Genomic DNA, 14,001 nt, shown 5'->3' on the forward strand with positions numbered 1-14,001 from the left:
ATAAGCTAAAAGCTTCTCTACTTTTTGGTATTTCAGATAATCATAATTGCCTCCAAGCACATACCCTCCGAGCGGACAATTGATTTAGGACTTTTTTTTACTTTTAGGGTAATGGTATGTAGCATAAAGTTTGGACTTGCACTTATCTGTCCTTAAAAGTAACATTTTCGACTTGTTATTCAACCGTGCTACATCCTCCATTAGTTGAATGGATAGAAATATGCGTATCTTTAAAATAAGTTACAAGATGTTAGTAAATATCAATACTAGTATGTTTTTATCCAACTTGAGTGTAGTCGACTAACGGATAGAATTGAAGTACCGATACAGCGACTTCCATTCGCGTACATTGCATGTGCAATCATTACTAGAATCGTAAAACGTTGAACGTCCGACTAATGAGGTTTTTATAGGCGCAAAAGTAGAGGCATTTGGACGTTGAACCGAAAAGTTATATCCGGTCAAAATTTAATATTTTGTAAAAAAAAATCTTTAAAAAAAAACACTGTCAAGAACTTGTTACAGAAAATTGGTGGAGTACCAAAATTATAGGGAAGATCGAATTAAAATCCTCAATTGAGATACTTTTCTTCACTTTGTAGGAAAAGTAAATGGTTCTTTTAAAGTCTGGACAAAGAAAGAAGACAAAATAAATTTTTGAATTAAACCGAGATGAGATGCCTAAAAAAAGATGTTACGAAATGTTGGAAAAGAAGTTGCCTAAAAAAAAGATGTTGGAAAATATTAATCTATGCTTAATAAGGCTAATTTGATCAATTAATATTAAAAGCATGTGATTTAATTAAAAAAAAAAAAAGAGGTAGAAATGGGGCCACCCTTCTTTTATTTATTATGTAGAAGGTTTCTACAGAAGAAATCAATAATATTCCTCACATTGCATGTGTTCAATACTAGATAACTATATATCTTACACTAATTCATTTGGCTTAGCGGAAAAATTTTGAATTTACTAGTTCAATTATCTTTGCAAAATAAAAGATTATCCAATTTAAGATGAAGGATGCCAATGAAAATTTAAAGAAAGTTTACGTTTGGTCATAACAATGAGGGGAATGAAACGAATCCAATTAAAGAGAAATTTTTGGCGCCAATTTCAGTGAAAATATATATGGTGATATAAAGAACAAGGTTTTATGAAATTCTAAACAATAACCCAGAAATAACAATGAAGAACCAGGATTCAAAGACAAGACAAGACAGTATTACTTAGAACCACCAGTTTCACTTCATAGCAATAACAGAACACGGAGTCATTGAAGCCACAGAGTTCTGGAAAACAAAAGAAAACACATGCAAACCCAGCATCATCAACAGCCAATAGAGACCATGGCGCAGACACACACACACACCTCTTAATACTCATCACCCTCATCATCCTCGCCCTCAGCCAACTCCGCACCGACCTCCTCGTAATCCTTCTCAAGGGCAGCAAGATCCTCCCGAGCCTCAGAAAACTCGCCCTCCTCCATGCCCTCACCCACGTACCAGTGCACAAAAGCACGCTTGGCATACATCAGATCGAACTTGTGGTCAATGCGCGAGAAGACCTCAGCAACACTGGTCGAGTTGGAGATCATGCACACAGCCCTCTGGACCTTGGCGAGGTCGCCTCCCGGGACAACGGTGGGTGGCTGGTAGTTGATACCGCACTTGAATCCGGTAGGGCACCAGTCGACGAACTGGATGGTGCGCTTGGTCTTGATGGTTGCAACAGCCGCATTCACATCCTTTGGCACCACATCACCACGGTACATGAGACAGCATGCCATGTACTTCCCATGGCGAGGATCGCACTTGGCCATCATAGAGGATGGCTCGAATGCGCTGTTGGTGATCTCAGCCACTGACAGTTGCTCATGGTAGGCCTTCTCTGCTGAGATGACTGGTGCATAAGATGAAAGCATGAAGTGGATTCTGGGGTAGGGGACCAAGTTGGTCTGGAATTCAGTCACATCCACATTCAGAGCACCATCAAACCTCAGAGAGGCAGTCAAGGAGGAAATCACCTGAATTCACAGATTAAAAGCACATCATTCATTACTTCCACTGCTGAATATCAACAAAAGTCTGCACTTTTCCGAAGCGACTGGAGTGGTGCAACTGTAGATACCTGAGAAACAAGACGGTTCAGGTTGGTGTATGTGGGACGCTCAATGTCAAGAGAGCGCCTGCAGATATCATAGATGGCCTCATTGTCCAGAAGCACAGCAACATCAGTGTGTTCCAGAAGGGAGTGGGTTGACAGGACACTGTTGTAGGGCTCCACAACAGATGTGGACACCTGTGGAGATGGATAGACGGTGAAACCCAACTTGGATTTCTTGCCATAATCAACAGACAGGCGCTCCAACAAAAGGGAACCGAGCCCCGAACCAGTGCCTCCACCAACAGCATTGAACACAAGGAACCCTTGAAGACCGGTGCAGTTGTCAGCAAGCTTTCTGATGCGGTCCAAGCAGAGATCAACAATTTCCTTGCCAACTGTAACAGAGAAATAGATACACTAATTTAAATTAACTGTGGCGAACAAGTGAATGTACCAATGTTAATGACAGAAGAGAGTATAATTACTTGTGTAGTGGCCACGAGCAAAGTTGTTGGCAGCATCTTCCTTTCCACTGATGAGCTGCTCAGGGTGGAAGAGCTGACGGTAGGTTCCAGTCCTGACTTCGTCGATGACAGTGGGCTCAAGATCTACAAAGACGGCACGAGGGACATGCTTCCCAGCACCAGTTTCGCTGAAAAAGGTGTTGAAGGCATCATCACCTCCACCAACAGTTTTGTCACTTGGCATCTGGCCATCAGGCTGTAGAACAGGAAAAAAGCACATAATCAGTCCATGTAAACAGTGGATTCTTACGCAGACTTCAAAATGACATCCATCAACCTATCCCAAAGGTGCCCACATCTGGAATCATATTCCACATCGAAGCCAAACTCTAATCTCACTACACTGATTTACCGCCAGATCTTCCTGAACGGTAGTTCTAATCATAAGATACATAATATCCTACTCTGCGAATACAACAATCAGAATCAGATCTGCACATTTTACTTGAAATTCACACCCAATTCAAGCTTGATTAAGTGATGAGGTTCAAATACATACACAATGGCATTTCAACATACACATCAGCAGTAGGCATTGGGGAACTTGCTTTCTAGAGTGAACCAGGTTCATGAGACCCTCAACTTCTTACAACGAAACATTAACTAAGTTTATTATGTTGTGTTATTGAAAACTCTCAACAAGAGGGATAATGCAGAGCCAATTAGAAGTCACAATATGGACAGATCCAACACATCATAAATCTCATGAAAAACAGATCTTACGATCAACAAACAGCAGATCTGATTAAATCGCTTATAACACACATCAAACGACAAAAGAAACAAACGATTTCTATCCTCAAGTCTACTGTCAAATCCTAACTAAACAAGATAACTAACAAGTTCTAGGGGAGATACCAGATCTATCCACATTGCACGTCATTTCCGAACATTCAACGGGAAAACTCACGAACCTAACGATTCCAGCGTACCAGAACAACCTACATCCAGATCTAACGCGAAAAAAGCTCGAATCACCCCAAAGCTCACAGATCCAACGAGTCGAGACCAAAACTGAACACAGATCTACTAGGACAGATCACAACTAAATCTCTCCACATTGCACATCATTTCCAAACACTCAACAGTGAAACCCACGGATCTAACGATTCCCGCACACCAGAAGAACCTAGATCCAGATCTTGACGAAATGCAACCCTCGAACCACCCCAAACGTTCACAGATCCAACGAGTCGGGACCAAAACTGAACACAGATCTACAACGACATTGTCAAAAAAAAAACACGAGATCGACGGAAGGAGAACGAACCTGGATGCCGTGCTCGAGGCAGTACAGCTCCCAGCAGGCGTTCCCGACCTGGATGCCGGCCTGACCGATGTGGATCGAGATGCACTCCCTCATATTCGCTGGAAAAAGGAGAACAAGAAGAGGACAAAAAGCTTCGCCGGAAGAGATCGGAGATCGCGGCGTAACCTGAGGAAAGCCCCGGAGGTCGAAGGCGTTTATGAAGACGCCCTCTTTGAGAAAATCTCTCTCTCGCTCTCTGCAAAATGAAAACGGTACGCGTTCTTCGTCGCGTTGAGGGGGGGCTCGATATATAGAGGAAGAGATGGACGGGGTGGAGTTAACCACGGTTAGTTTAGGGTGGTCAGGTTGGACGGCAGAGATTGGGAGGCGACGCTGTCCCGTTGGAGGCCACGTGGCTTAACCACGGTTAACTGGAACGTCTATTTTACTTTTTGAATTTTTAAATTTTTGAATCGCTGCCCCTTAGTGCTTCGTTGTAGCACTTGCAGGCTTTTTGCTCGGCGGTTAGCGCCGGATTCTCGGGTTAATCACGTGTTTTCCGGGTCCCGGTTGAACGCGGGTCGCTCAGTGGGCCGGGTCCCGGCCCGGCCCGCAACAATATTCGTGGGTACTGATGTAGCATAGAATAGTATAAAATTCAAAGGAAAATTAATAAAATAAATAACGCGGAGCCCCACAATTAATTTTCATATGTTTCCTATTTCCATTTATTTATTTTTAGCTGGAAATTTTGAAATTAAAAGAAAAAGAACAGTACCGAAACGGGTGGGCCATGTTGGGATCTCAGGAATTTCAGGACCGAGCGGGGCTCGGCTAGAACATGCGCACGCCTCTCCACCGAGTAGGTCTGCTCATGGGTTTGTCTATCTTGCCAGGAAATAAAACATAGTAAAGTTGTCGAAAAGGTCGATAACATTCCACTTTCCGATCTGAACAATTGATGATGATTGTGAATCCATGGTCGACATTTAACTGATTTAACGAGCCAATAAAAATATGATTCCAAAATTTTTAAAGCTAAGGCGAACATCTCACACGAGCAAAGTGATTGATTCTGCCGCACCACATCGATCATTTGACAAACACATAGAAACACACTTCTCCCTCAGCACCGGCCGGATATGGGGCTACCACCAACACGGTCATGGCAACATGATTCAACCCCGCTGCTAAAAACAAAAAACCCTCATGTCGTCCTTCATTTATTACCAAACATCTCACTATTCAGAAGTAGGTAAACCGTTGAAGACATCCTATGATCTTAAACTAAGCTTAGTACAAGATAAAGCAAAGAGAGCAACTAGTACAAGGTCACAAAAGAATTGGGCATGTCCCTTAAGTCTAACCAAGAGAGCTACTCTTTTACCTCTTACTCTCAGCAGACAGGTATCAGACAAGGGCTGTTTCGGCATGCAAAACACATGTAGCCTTTCATCCTGATCGACCGCATTGGGGTCATATTTCAACGGCGAGGATGCATAGCTGCTGAGAAATGAATTGGCACGAGAAATAATCAACGGCAATCTGTGGATTTGCTCTCAGGAAGGATAATACTATTGCCTTATCCATCCTTCCTGCACAATTTCGAGTTTGGTTGTGGGTGCAAGAACTACGTAACTGGCTGTGCCCGGGTCCATGCACGATGGTCGTCATCAGCTTCATTCCTCCTATAACTACGGTTTTCTTGCATGTAAGTAACCCCAGACCACACTCCACGGATCAGCAAGATGCTAACAAACACAATGCTTCCAAGGGTACACACAACCTGATAAGCACGAAGATATCAGGTCGCAAATTACGAAAGAAACACACGATGTAGGATGAAGTACAATAGCAATCCTCAAGAAAAAAACAGCACCATTGGCCACTGACGAGGGGAGAAGGACAAAGATGATGTAAGAGCAGTCCAGTAAAACCAAGCCCCAGTGCCAACTAACTTGAAGAAAACAAATCTAGTCCATGAAACGAGAACAAAACCCTAATATTGACATCAGCAATCCTACGAATGCTTATGGTTTCCAACAGATTTTGTGGACAATATTCAACCTTATCAAATTATTCAAGATCGCAATTTCCTTGCATTAAGAATCCACAAAGAACAGTTCAGCTCAGCATTTATCGACTGTATACTCCCTATCAGAGGCACAAGGACACTTCCCTGCAATTGTTAAATAGAATGCTTCAAAGTGTAGACATGCAGCGGATGTTCATGAAATCAAGCAGAAGTTACATGATAGTAAAATGTTTCTTAAAGCATGGATCCATACCAAGCAGAGACCTATACATCATTTTGAAGTTCATGCTGTGAGAAAACTCTTTCATGTAAGCCCTTCAAATCCAAGCTACTAATTAATGAGTTCCAGGAAATAATGCATAACAAACAACAGTCAATCAGGCATTATTATTTTGGCATGTATTTCGGCAATTTATGATAGAGAAAGATGCATCCCAGAAGTCAAATTGATTGATCCAAAAGGTGAAGACATGATAATTGAAGTAGCAAGAAGATTAGAGACAAAGCATGAAGCCCAATTGAGGACGAATGATTACCCTCTGCATATAGTAGACTATGTATGAATTGATATTCATGTTATTTGTAGTGCTCTTCTCATTGTATGCAATATAAAGGAGGATGTTGCATATCTCATCATTTTTTTGACATAAGAGCAGTGACTTTGCTGAATACTCTGGTCAAACACGTATTAAGCAACAAAGCCACATCTGGAAAGCTATGTTCAAGTCCAAAGTGCATGGGAGAGTGGAATCTCCTACAGTAGTTTGTTAATAATTATTCTTAGAAAGCACCAGAGAACCATCAATATTTCCAACTTGAATATCTATAGAAGTCAATGATTACCAATTAACGATTTTCTGGTGCTAGATTTGCAAAGTTCATGATACCAGAGGGCTAGACACTAGACTTCTTACTTAGGTTAAACAACAGCACGGAAAAATTCCTCTTAAATGATTTACGAACACGTGGGCTCAAACTAAGTAAACATGCTTGGAGGCAGGAAGAATCCATCTTAAGTACTAAAGTTGTAATCTTTATTCAAACTATGGCTACTCGAAGAGAGAGCATGTTACTGACTTCACTCAAAATGGTATGGAAACATGAAATTGGAACTACTAAAAATCTTAAGTTACCTCCAGAAATGCCTTCAAGACCCACAGAAATGCCAAAATCAGGACTCCATTCACGGAAAAGCTGACCTGCAAAATGGAAATGAATGATTCACCAACTAATCAGTAACCATCCAAAGACAAATGTCATTGGAAAAGTGATGTAGGGAAACCTAAATGATAAATTTTCACCCCCAAGGAACTGCAACATTAGCCTTGTCCTTGGACAGCTTGCGAAAAGCCGAAAAGAGACACTTTACCTTGAGACACATGGTACATCAAATTCAAGCCTTCTAACATCAGCAGTTGACAAGGACAAATTCACTAATAGAAAGGTACTACAACTGAGGAACAACAGACAGAAGTTTAAGATGAGCCAGCTGACGAGCATGGACCATTTGAACCTGTCGAGATACTGTACGCAATCACTCAAACTGCACCAGTTTAAACCACCTGGTGCTTCTAGACAAAGTACGAATCAACATAAAAGTGAGTCATCAACCGATCGACACAATGAGCCACGGGCATTAGGACGAACACAAAGAGAGCAGCTCAAGACATTGCAAAACGTTAGCGACCCAATTCCCAATCAACAGGAAAATCCTCAGTAACCGATTCGAGAAAATCGACATTTGGCTCACCAATTGGGTCGAAATCGAAACAGGCAGAACCGATCGCACGGCCTTCCTCGCCCTCCTGGAGACCTTCCTGAACACGTTTTGAACAAACCTAACCAAAAGATCCAAGCTCCGATCCTCTTCCTCGTCGCCGCCGTCCCCGCCGTCGTATTCCTCCCGACCGCCGCCGTACACCGATTCGATGGCGCGGCTCCAGTTCCGGGCGCCACCCACCAAATCCCCGCCACCTCCCTGCAACCACAAACACCATCAACCGACGGCGGCAATCGAAACAAGACCGAAACTTGCGAAGGTCGCGAAGAACGTCGCGGGGCGAAGGACCTGAGGGAAATCGGAGACGCGCCGGGAAGCGCGGAGGCGGAGGCTGAAGTGAGGCGGAGGCTGATGGGGCGCGATCGAGAAGCTGTTGGCGGCAATGGGTTGGCGAGGGAAGATGGGGGGAGCAACTGCGGCGAGCCGAAGCAGTCGGAGCTTCAACATGGTTCGGGTGCTGCGTTCATGGAGCTGGGTACTTCAGGAGATTCTTGTAAGAAGAAGGAAGGCAACGGCTACAGAAAAGTCCAACCGCCCATATGGAGAGGCAAAAAGATGCATGACGTGAACCGGTCCGTCCTTTCGATCCCAAAAAAAAAAAGGGGTCCGTACAGTGACTTAAATTTATCGACATAAATTCTAAAAAATTTCTTTGTAATACTAAAATTTACAATTATTTTAGAGATTGAACCCTAAAACTTATAAAAATTGTAATTGAGTACATCCGTTAACTTTATCCTTAGACTAACAAAAAATGCTGGCATAGCTTCTTTAATATTTTCAATTTTTTACGTGACGATGACATGAATTGTTTTTGCATTTCCTTACATACCTCATTTAATATTTTAATTTTAGTTAAGCAATATGTTGGTTAAAAAATATAAATTAGGCCTCGCCGCCCACTTCATCAAAAGGGGGCAGCCAAGGGCTAGGCAAGGGCCGTGGGGTCACCGAGGCCTTGGCGAGGGCCCCCATGGGCCCTTTCCAGCAACTAGGGCGACAGTGGGCCTGCCGCCCTTGCCTCTGTTCTTTTTTTCATTTTGCTATTTTTGTGTCTTTTAATTTACCATTCATATTTTATTTTATTGAGATTTTGGTTTTAAAAAAATAGAATTTACACCAAAATGACGCCATTTTAATTTTATGTTTTATTTTTATTCACATCATCGCCACGTAAAAAAGAGAAAATATTAAAAAAATTCACATCAGTATTTTCCATTAGTATACATGGATGGAGTTAACGTAAACACTCGATTGCACCAATTTGACAAGGTTTAGAACTTTATTGTACTTTTTTAAGTTTTAGGACTCAATTGCACTTTCGTGATAAGTTTTTATGGATTTCAGTGCACATTTCCCATTACTTTACTATTGAAACGAACCCAATTTTCGAATTTAAACACACGAAATTAACAAATTTTAAATTATGATCTAGTGTTATTAGATAAAAAGATATGTAAATTTACGTTTCAATGTTAATATGTTGTGAAAATATTAGGTATTTCGGATTGAGAAAAAGTCGAACCATCTTCCCCGCAAGATTTGAACTAAGGAAAAAAGTAACAATTTATCCGATGCGATGAAAATTCATACTGCTATCAATCAATGATTAATCTTGAAATTTCTGTAAACCGACAATTTTTCTAAGGAGACCCTCAATCCTAAAACTGACGAGCCGAGATAATTTTGATGTTTTTTATTTGTTTTAAGATTCAATTATATGATCTGAAAGTTGTGGCCCATAGTTATACTCCAATTACAAATTTTAAGAGTTTCGAGGTATTAATCGGTAAGATTAGATAAGATGGTGCATTACACTTGCACTTTATACATATGAATGAATAAATAACTCATCAATTTTTTTTTTCCAATCGTGGGATATTTTAATATTAAGCTCGAGTACGATTTGAACCGTACAATTAATCAGCGAGCTGCCATTACTCTTGCCATTTCATTTACACCCCAATCTGCACATAACTAGAGTTTTCCTACATGATGATCATCCTGCACACGTCTCTCCTAGCATCACCGTGACGATTATACACTCGGTACATTGCCTTCGGATCGATCACCCGCCTCCTCAAAAGCTGCTTCGGAAGAACGGCGACCCGAAGAAGGTGCTCGGCGATGTTTGGGAAGAGGGTGAAGAAACAGATGAGGCCGAGGATGGCCCCCCAGTCGAACCTGTCGTCTCCCAAGGGCGTGATCTCATCCTTCACAGGCGTCTCCTCTCCGCCCCTGAAGAAGAAGGTGGCAAAGAGTCCCCAGCCTAAGCACAGGACGCTGCCGCTGAGGCCGCCAATGCCTAGCAAAAGCGAGGCGGCGAAGGATAGCGAGGCGGCTGTGCTTCTGCTGAACGTGGTTTGAGCGATGCGGCCTCCTTCGAGCCTTCCGCACAGCAACAGGTTTAGGGAAGTCCCATTCCTGCAGAAGCTTTGAGTTAGCATCTGCTGCATTGGTTGCTTGCAAGGTGGAAGCAGGAGCACTGATTCCACAAGCGTAAGACTCAAGGAACACTATTCAGCCTCTGAATGCACAGATAAAAAACTAACAGATACACGTACAATGAATCGGCTTCTGAATGAGCAAAAATCACCGAGAAGTCCGGCAAAAGCTCCTTTTTATCCGGTAGCAGGGACTCGCAGTTATTCATGACTCCCAAGCATCCTGTCTAATTTGATGGGAATAGGAACGATGGGCTCGGTTTCACGCCATATCCAGCTGCTATGATTCTCGTGGCTATCTATAAGATGCATGTAACCACATCGCCTTCAGCTCGATTAGAGGACCAAATGTTCGCAAGAACGAACACTGGCATAGCTAGATAGCCCAGCATTGTTTAAGGTCATTATGATTAGCTCCAGTAAACAAGCATGGCTCTCATCAGACGCAGGTATAACTGAGGCAGACAACAGATTGTCCAGAAAAGCGTCGGAGTAAAAGAGAGTATAGCGTGCCTCAGAGACTCTCAGAATTGAAACGAAACCGCCAAAACGTTTGAAAGGTAATCGTCGAAAGTAGCATCGGAACTATCGAACATCTATCAGACTAGACAATAGGCATCAAAACAACAACATTATGGTGACTAGGAAACAAGTCAATTTATCCAGATACAAGGAAGTAATGTCTGAGGGGATGTGACATTTATCCTTCCAAGTGACTTAACCAAGCAGATCGATTGCAAAGAACCTGGAAAGGCATTTACTCACAGATCTGCACCCAGGTTTGACAGTAGATGAATCCCTCGACAGAAACATGGAAATGTTTCGATGTGGCGATTGTCCCGCAAGATCATTTGCCTGTACTGCAGTATGACTAATGCTCAAGTTACAAGTAGACCAACCTCAAGGAATTCAAGGATGAAATCCTGTACAACATCCGAGCGAAATGGCGTATAGGTGAGAAATTGAATGGACTGTTAGGTGCTGCTACCCTATGAAGAGTAGATCATCAGGAAGCTCTTGTTGAAGTGCCTGTTTAGCAATGTCATCTGCCTTTTTCCTCCACGAACCACAGGCTCCCGGACCTGCTGCCTTGGACAGCTTGATCTCCAATTTAGGAATGACCTCGTTGATAGGCCTTCTTAAATTACCGATGAAAATGGCCCCATCTCCGAACGAACCTCCAAACATCAGTTGCAAAGAACGTATCGACGGTATCGACTTATGCCATCAGAATAGGTAGTGCTGGGGCATTGCTTCCACTGAACATCGACCGGAAAAGAACAACTATTGCAGGTCTATTAATCACCTCTGTATATTACGAAAGAAATTTTCGCTAATCGACATCCGATCCTGTAATCTGAACTCCAGTAGAATCATACCCTAGTACAAAGTCTATCCATGTGCATCTACTTAATATGGCAGGCGAGTCCCGTCTTAATCACGCGTTTAATACGGCTATATATTATAACCAGAAGACACAAAAATCCTACAAACTAACAGAATTACCGCACATGTTCTACTTTTACACACAAGAAGCAAGAGTTAAAAGTCAATTCTCAGGCCAAACTGATTAAGAAGACTACTGCAACAGTCAATACTGTCCACATATCTCTATCCTTAACAATGTCAACCAAACAAGAACCTCAAACCAATCACATGCTCTTTCCTCAAAGATGTTTAAAACTTGATGGATTTGATCCTAGGCAATGCGAAGATCCCGCTTTTCGACAGAACGAGGATCACCACTGCTTCTCTCTCCCTCTCCTCTTAATTCACTCTGGTCTTCTCCGTGTCTCCGTCTTCCTCGTGCCCTGGTTTTTCGGAGACCACGGCTACCGACAAAGCAGGTTCGTTCTCTTCTTGTCCCCCATCATCCTGAGCGGGCTCCCCAAGCTCACCCGCCTGAAAGAACTTCTCATTCAGTCTAAGCAGGGCCACATCCCTCTCGCCTCCGAACATAGCACGCGCCTTCTTCACCTCGGGCCCATGATCGGAGGGTATACAACATGGCAAGAGCCGCCCCTGGCCTAACAGGGTCACCGTAGGCAGGTAGCTTCCTCGCCAACTTCATCCTTCGAGCCACGGTCTGCAGGGTGTCCCTCCCGTGTTATCGAGCGACGTGGGATAATTTTTATTTGTGATGAGCGGTTCTAGAGTTCTGAAACCTGGATCATACTCCATGTAACTTGAAACCCGGAAGCAATTTTATCATAGGTTCCGAAGTCGGTTTTAAAGTTTACTTAACTTTCATCTTCTGTATTCTTAACCGAACAATTAAAGTGAATCATCGGACACCATGAAATATCGTATAATCGCGTGAAGACCTAGAACAAGAAAAACACAAAAGGCACCCGTCGAAACAAGTTCATCAATTTTTGGAACATGAAACCTACCTTGCATGTCCTAGAACCTGAAATCGAATCAATTATCATCAGTCCGGATCCCCGTTCTACCCTAAAACTATGCTCACTGCTAATACTCATGGGTACTGTTAAAATTAGGGGTGAGCAAAAAATAAAAAAAAGGGATCCTCCCAAATTGGACCAAACCGTACCCAACCGGCTTATTTTGGATGGTAACTGGTGGGTACCGGTCCGATTTGCGGTTCCAATTTGTTAGTGCCGACGGGTACTTGTCCGGTTGCCGGTTTCAGATGGGAACCTTCTAACTAGATCAACCTGACCGGTTCCAGTTTTCCTTTTTCGTGTTATCAATAGGCGAACTTGTACTGGTTGCTTATCTTCGATTAGTGTTCTTTCTTTCTTCTGGGTATTTCATGGTTTCGTGCTGTCTTGTCTGGGCCTCTTGTTCTTGGTTCTTTCCCGTTATGTTCATGAAGTTCCTGAACAGAACATGAGTTTCCAACATGGATGGGCACGAAGTTCAATTCTCGCAGCTTGTAAAATGAGATGTTGAACTTTTCACCTGGCCAATTCCGCAAGATTAAACGCGGGCCTCTGGAAAATTCGGTGATTAATATAGTTAGTGACGCCTTTTGTTGTTGTTAATTTGTTGATTTTGGAAGCATTTTAAGGTGTTGCAAAAATCGTGAATCACCCGTTCGTTCCATGGATCCATCCGGAAATCGGACCGGATCGGACCAATGGTTCGGTTCTTGGGTGAATTCAGGGAACAAGCGAATGGTTCATGGTTCACATTTTGTGAAACCGGTCTCTAGCGAACGGTTCTCGATTCTAGAATGGAAATCACTCATCTTGAAACCGATCACTCCTAATTAAAATTATATGCAAACTTACATATTAATATTGATATATTATGGAAACATTAGGTGTTTCATATTGGCAAAAGGTCAAAGTACATTTCCCGCATGATTTGAATCAAGGAAAACGCAACAATTTATCCAACACGGCAAAAGTACGTACTGCTATCAATAAATACTTAATTTTAAAGGTATCATGAATCGATAATTTTTATAGAGAGTTGCTTAGTCATGAAATTAACGTATCGAGATGGGCTTGAGAGTTTTATTTATTTTAGAATTTAATTGCACGATTTGAAAGTCACGACACATAATTAAACTCCTATTGCAAATTTGTAAGAGTTGAGGTACCAATTGGTAAAATAAGATTAGATGGTGCATCAGAAATAACATCTCCAAAGGAATGCCATTTTAGGTCGTCCGTCGATTTGCCGGCCGAAAAGACCAGCGTGTAGGCAATCTAAGTTCCTATGACCGAGTCTTTCTAGCCCCTGTGGACACCCATGTCTGATTGTCGACAAGAATTTGCATTCTGCCGCTTACCCAAAAGAGGCCCGATCGCTCGAGAAAGAGAGGGTCCAAACCTCTTTAAACCATGACCTAAAGCATTTTAGTAGCGCCCCAAGAATTCCTAACTATTGC

General features: G+C 42.5%; 2 protein-coding genes across 4 annotated transcripts; both read right to left on the bottom strand.

Moving 5' to 3' along the window:
• Positions 1-1,200: 1,200 nt before the first annotated feature.
• LOC115755193 (tubulin alpha chain) lies at positions 1,201-4,172 on the bottom strand. The gene is made up of 4 exons (XM_030694516.2): positions 3,902-4,172; positions 2,593-2,827; positions 2,132-2,502; positions 1,201-2,027 (listed from the first exon to the last, which is right to left on the bottom strand). Exons 1-4 carry the CDS (start codon positions 3,992-3,994, stop codon positions 1,374-1,376), a joined length of 1,353 nt encoding a protein of 450 aa, XP_030550376.1. The 5' UTR covers positions 3,995-4,172; the 3' UTR covers positions 1,201-1,373.
• Positions 4,173-5,375: 1,203 nt separating this feature from the next.
• Positions 5,376-8,254, bottom strand: LOC115755195 (protein SHORT HYPOCOTYL IN WHITE LIGHT 1). 3 transcript variants are annotated; one of them, XM_030694519.2, is made up of 4 exons: positions 7,984-8,251; positions 7,666-7,875; positions 7,049-7,114; positions 5,376-5,666 (listed from the first exon to the last, which is right to left on the bottom strand). In XM_030694519.2, exons 1-4 carry the CDS (start codon positions 8,140-8,142, stop codon positions 5,511-5,513), a joined length of 591 nt encoding a protein of 196 aa, XP_030550379.1. In that variant the 5' UTR covers positions 8,143-8,251; the 3' UTR covers positions 5,376-5,510. The 3 variants fall into 3 exon arrangements, with proteins under 3 accessions (XP_030550379.1, XP_030550378.1, XP_048134840.1); XM_030694518.2 differs by having other exon boundaries at positions 7,666-7,893; positions 7,984-8,250; XM_048278883.1 differs by lacking the exon at positions 5,376-5,666 and adding an exon at positions 5,685-6,059 and having other exon boundaries at positions 7,666-7,893; positions 7,984-8,254.
• Positions 8,255-14,001: the final 5,747 nt, after the last annotated feature.

The sequence above is a fragment of the Rhodamnia argentea genome, chromosome 5 (assembly GCF_020921035.1).
Source record: "Rhodamnia argentea isolate NSW1041297 chromosome 5, ASM2092103v1, whole genome shotgun sequence".
Taxonomy (NCBI): domain Eukaryota; kingdom Viridiplantae; phylum Streptophyta; class Magnoliopsida; order Myrtales; family Myrtaceae; genus Rhodamnia; species Rhodamnia argentea.

What these genes read in the sequence shown, in the direction of transcription:
- LOC115755193 (XM_030694516.2), bottom strand. Translation starts at nt 3,994, where the DNA reads ATGAGGGAGTGCATCTCGATCCACATCGGTCAGGCCGGCATCCAGGTC. An exon ending in TGCTCGTGGCCACTACACAA is followed by an intron (nt 2,503 to 2,592) that starts GTAATTATACTC and finishes TCTCTGTTACAG; the next exon opens with TTGGCAAGGAAATTGTTGAT. An exon ending in TGAACCGTCTTGTTTCTCAG is followed by an intron (nt 2,028 to 2,131) that starts GTATCTACAGTT and finishes CTGTGAATTCAG; the next exon opens with GTGATTTCCTCCTTGACTGC.
- LOC115755195 (XM_030694518.2), bottom strand. Translation starts at nt 8,142, where the DNA reads ATGTTGAAGCTCCGACTGCTTCGGCTCGCCGCAGTTGCTCCCCCCATC. An exon ending in TTTCGATTTCGACCCAATTG is followed by an intron (nt 7,115 to 7,665) that starts GTGAGCCAAATG and finishes TCCATTTTGCAG; the next exon opens with GTCAGCTTTTCCGTGAATGG. An exon ending in TCTTGAAGGCATTTCTGGAG is followed by an intron (nt 5,667 to 7,048) that starts GTAACTTAAGAT and finishes CGTGCTTATCAG; the next exon opens with GTTGTGTGTACCCTTGGAAG.